Here is a 5,097-nt window from a genome sequence, read left to right on the forward strand (position 1 = left end):
ACCTTGCCTTTTATTGCATGAGCGGAGTGGCTTGGCCCTGTTTTAAGAAGCTAGCTCTCCGGGCATATTAAAGGAAGTTTTTGCTTGCCTTTGTTAGGAAACTTTTAATCACACAGAATTCAGGTTCTAGTCGGCCAGGCGTTTAACAGGCCCAGAGAAAAAGCTTCCGTTTTAAACACCGGCTCTGGGGGCTGTTGGAAAACTGCCACCGAATTTAGGCTGGAGTTGAAGGTTAGCCGGATTTACCATTGTTTCCCCAGGGTGTTTAACACTCACGGTCGCCTTTTCTTTTATCTAAAGATACTTTCAAAAGAAAATTCTGGAAAACGCTTTGGTGATTTTTTTTTGTTTTTTTGTTTTTGTTTTGTTTTAAGAAATTTGTTTGAGCTCTTACAATTTAATGCAGAAAGATTTCTTAAATAGGGAGGCGGGAGCACCGGAGACTGAAAGCAGCTGTGTGCCAGGAAATAATATAGTATCATGCAAAAATACCATGCTAATAGATATCCTTTATAAGTGGAAATATCTATGTTTAATTGCTTTTAAACTCTAGGATGGAAAACACAATTATACACCGTAACAAACCTGTACAGAAGAATCCTGAACAATACAAAACAAGTGCTAATATTTTTCTTTGTGACTGAATTAATTGTCCCCCAATTATGACACTGATAACCTCCCCCAAATACTGTGTTTCCTCCTCTGGAAAACGCTTGAGGAGGAATAGTCATTACATTTAGTTTTGTCCCTAATAAACAGAAAATTGCATAGCTTTTGATATTGTTGTACATCCTCGAATGCGTCTTTTAATTTCAGGGTTAGCTCTTGATAGTTTAAAAACCTAAAATTTCAGAGATACATATATGAGTCCTAGTAATTATAAACACATTTTACTTATCTGATTTTTTTATAACATGCATCTTCATCATAACTGTACAACCGAAATAGACACCGAAGTATGCCGTGTGCTGTCTTTACTCCGCAACATACTCTTCGACGCCTTGTTAACCAAATTAAGGGAATTTGAAAGGAACTAAAACAAGAAAGAAAAAATCCTGCCAGTAAGAGAGAGAGAGAGAATCATCACAGTGTGATACAGACAAGAGGGAAGGAAAAGAAATTCTCATACGAAAAGAGATTTATTATGACATAGAAAATGTTCACAATCTTTGAAACACACTTCAGAAACTAGTAAACACCTTAGATAGAGTTGTGCCAATTACTCAGCCCACAAGCATCTGCTTTGTCTTAATTAGAGTGGGAGGTGAATGACCACTGTTTATTTTCATTTTCCTCATTAATTATGAAAAACTGCATTTAATTCATCTTGCATAGTGAGAGATTGGCTGCGCAGATGTAAGTCGTAAGGGAAGTGGCTGTCGGTGGGCAACCTGAACATGGCACCCTGCCCAAGGGGACCCCTGGGTGGCACTGCACAGTAATGCATGCCATAATTGTAATTTTTGCCATAGTCCAAGGTTTCTTCTTGCTTCAGGGAAAATATCCCATTATAGTTAATTGGGGGAGGACTTAAGGGACCTTCAAACTGAGGGCTGGCACACTCAGGGGAAGTACTTTCATAGAAGGATTCATATGCACTGCAGTAATTGTAGGGTTTCATGGACTTGGAATTATCAAGAGTCCCATGCCCTGGGGGAGTGGCCAGCTCAGGGCTGTGGTAGGGTGGGTAGAATGTGGAGTAGGGTGACCTTGTGTGGTGGGCAGCCTCCCCACCCTGACCCATCAGGAAACTCCTGGCGTTGAGCTGTAAGCAGCCTGCCACCAAGTTTGTAGTTGGCTGAGAAAGACCTTTGCATAAGTTTTGGACGAACGTGAGCAGATCCGGTCTCTTGCCAATCCTCAGAATTTCAGAAAGTGCCCAGATGTAATTTTTGGCCAGCCGTAAAGTTTCTATTTTGGACAGTTTTTGGGTTTTAGAGTAACAGGGGACCACTTTTCGCAAATTGTCCAGAGCATCATTGAGGCCGTGCATCCGGTTCCTCTCTCGTGCATTGGCTTCCTGTCTCCTGAACTTGACCCTTTCCAATCGTAGTTTGGTGGTCTTTTTTTTCCTGAGACCCCTCCTTCTGGGCAAGCCATTCTCATCTTCTTCCTCTCTGTCTTCCTCCTCCTCCTCTTTCTCGGTTTCTTCTCCGGGGGCCCTTTTAATGCTCTTTCCTCGAAGGACAACTTGTTTTGGAAAACTCTCTGGTTTCTTAATTTGTTTCTGGTCCTCACATTGTCTAGCAAACTTTCTGCACATCTGGGATTCGGGCATTACGACAGACTCGTCAAACGGTAGTGTTAACATGGTTCTTTAACCTTAATTTACCTGAAAAAAAAATGCCAGCACAGTTTTTAAAGTGTTTTTATTTTTAGAGTTGATCTACTTCAAATATATTTGATAACTAAATCATAAGACTCCAAGACCACATGAAAAATACGGATTCCAGGACTCTTATTTATATTAAATAAAAAAATTTGAGTTTGCGTAGATCAACAATCATAAAGGCATTGATCTATGCAGTAGCCTTAATTCATACAGGAAATTTATAATTATCAAAAGAAAATATAAAAGAAAACACTTATTAGAGACGATCACATTTTCTGGTTTTCTTGGATTTTAAACTGGGTTATTTTTTTTTTAATACACATGGAGTGGCGTTAAAGCAAATAAAAGCATGACATAATAATGCAGACTTTCATTAATTCTAATTCTCCTGAGAACAAAATAGAAGAGAAACCAGTTTTTAAAATGAAAAGTGTTCTCTCTTCCTTAAGCTAACAAATTGAGGGGGTTTTTGTAAGGAAAAAAAATATTCCCCAACTTTATTTCCTATTAACCTCAAACTGGGCATTTAGACAAGTGACTGTAGAACATGCAGATTTAAAGAAAAGATCAATCAGATCAAATTTAAAATTGATTTCTTTTCTGGTGAGTAAAGAACTACGTAGTAAGAGAGCGCTGCCCTCCCAGCCTCAAGGAAAAGGGGAGTAGGCTAATTTGAAAATAAAACTATAAACAAATGGGAAAAAACTCACAAACATTACTGGCATTTTTTTTTAATCAAAGCAAATGTTGTGACTGCTTTAACATCTAAGAATTCCCCCAATGTAATTGTCTGTTTACTGCTGTTCCGCTCCTAGGGTTTTTGTTCTAAGAGCCACGGAAGTCTCCCTCTAGCTAATATCGGACAGGAACGGTCCAAGGATTCTGCCTGCAATTGTGCACGTGTGTTCAGAATCCCAAATGAAAGGGGAAAAATAATTTGTGTTTAAAATGCATTTTTTGTTTTTTTTTCTTTTTGGTTGGGCAAAGCAGCAAATATTTTTCATCTAAAGTCTTCAACCAAATAGGCATATTAAAACAGAGACTTTTAATTTTCCAATCTCCAGCCACTCAGTACATACACACACACACACATTTAACACACACACAATGTCCACATATTTGCAACGTTACATAATAGCAATGAAAGTATGTGATAATTACACCATAAGAATGAAATATGATAAGAACTTATAGATGGCAAAGAACATAGAAATACTCTAAGACAGTGATACTGTATCTTTAAATACTTGCATGCAAAGCCAGCATCAATTGAGTATATCTTTATTTATATTACCTTAGGTTTTAATTTCATTCAATAATCAGTTTTCATTTTGGATCTTCCAAATCTTTTCAGGCTGAGTGTCGCATCGTCTCCTGGAGCCTCTAGATCTGTGTGTATCTGCACTATCTCATTGATCTCTAAAAAGTGACATTGATGCCAACTGCCAGAGCTGGTACCCATGCCATCTGCTAGTGACGTCACAGGGCAGAGAGAGCCATGTGATCCTCTCTTGGGACCTTCATTCTGCACTGATCATCTGGCATCCCTGTAAGTGGGTACCAGCATTCATGCATCAACACAGGAGGTTAGACTGATAGGGGAAAAAAAATCTGCACCAGCCTTTCACATACAGTAGGTGTGTTTCTCTTCTAGCTGCTCGGGTCTCACTGGCAATCTGTAGAAAGAGCTGTGTTAGTGATGGGTTTCGCCCTGCCAATGGTGCAACTGTTAGGCAGTCGTTAATATTCCATTCATTTGCAAGGTGGGCTTTTGTGTGAGTGAGAGAGGTTTTTGTTGTTTGTGGGGTTGTTGTTTCGCAAGGATCACCAGCTCCTCCTGGTGCATCTGGGTACCAGGGAAGGAGAGCCTTGTGTGGGAACTAGAAGCTGGGGTTGGATGCTGAAGGAAACCAAGATTAAGGTCGACAAACTGGTCAGCAAAGGGCTCCTTATTTCCCTGTTTTGCTTTACAGCGTGTAACTTATGGGTGTGTGTGTGTGTGTGTGTGTGTGTGTGTGTGTGTGCGCGCCTGTGTGTGCCTGTGTGTTTTTCTACTCCAGACTTCTTTGCTTCTCGGGATTTCAGAATAAAAGATCAGTTTCTCCATCTGTGGTCTGTGAAAGACATCTTCAAATGCCTCCTTACACTTGCTGCTGTCTTTTCCACAACTTTTCAGAAGGAATGCACGCAGGCAGAACCGCACACAGACCAACTGCAGAACTACAGTGAGTCCTTGGCTAGATTTGAAGCTACATGTTTCGCCCACCGCGGAGCCACTAACTCCACTCTGTCACTCTCCTGGATCTCCTGGTGTTAACCTGCTTGTGCTTTCTCCCCTCAGACACAATAAGCAGAAAAACCATCACTCCCATTTGCTGCTTTTTTCTATTTAACATGGGGCAGCAGAACATCTTATTTAAACATTTTTTTAAACCAGAGGTTTAACTTTCTTAATTTTTGGAGCTTTCAATATTTTTTTTCCGCTGTCCTACTAATTTTAACCTTGCTACATTGTTTCCTCCAGACTCAGATTCACTTAAGTATCTGATTGTTTTAACATCAGTGTCCTGTTCTATTTCTCCTTTTCCCCCATTCCCCGTTCCTGGTGCCTTTTTAATGAAGCAGGGCAGAAGCGGTTAAGCAGGGCTGGAAAGCCCTTCTTACTAAACAGGATGTAAAGCTAGAAGTTAACCCCACACTACTCTCCCTTTTCTCCTCCTCTTGGACACCTCTTTCCTGAAAGGCTATATTATTTTAGGAGCACC

At 40.2% G+C, this 5,097-nt stretch overlaps 1 protein-coding gene across 1 annotated transcript; it reads right to left on the reverse strand.

The window, feature by feature from the left end:
- Positions 1-514: 514 nt before the first annotated feature.
- On the reverse strand, positions 515-3,761 carry Neurod6 (neuronal differentiation 6). Its single transcript, NM_001109237.1, has 2 exons — positions 3,627-3,761; positions 515-2,332 (listed from the first exon to the last, which is right to left on the reverse strand). The coding sequence occupies exon 2, from the start codon at positions 2,309-2,311 to the stop codon at positions 1,298-1,300; it is 1,014 nt and encodes a 337-aa protein (NP_001102707.1). The 5' UTR covers positions 2,312-2,332; positions 3,627-3,761; the 3' UTR covers positions 515-1,297.
- Positions 3,762-5,097: the final 1,336 nt, after the last annotated feature.

Source organism: Rattus norvegicus, chromosome 4, assembly GCF_021556685.1.
Source record: "Rattus norvegicus strain SHRSP/BbbUtx chromosome 4, alternate assembly SHRSP_T2T, whole genome shotgun sequence".
Lineage (NCBI taxonomy): Eukaryota > Metazoa > Chordata > Mammalia > Rodentia > Muridae > Rattus > Rattus norvegicus.

Coding starts and splice junctions, on each gene's coding strand:
- Neurod6 (NM_001109237.1), bottom strand. CDS start 2,311: ATGTTAACACTACCGTTTGACGAGTCTGTCGTAATGCCCGAATCCCAG.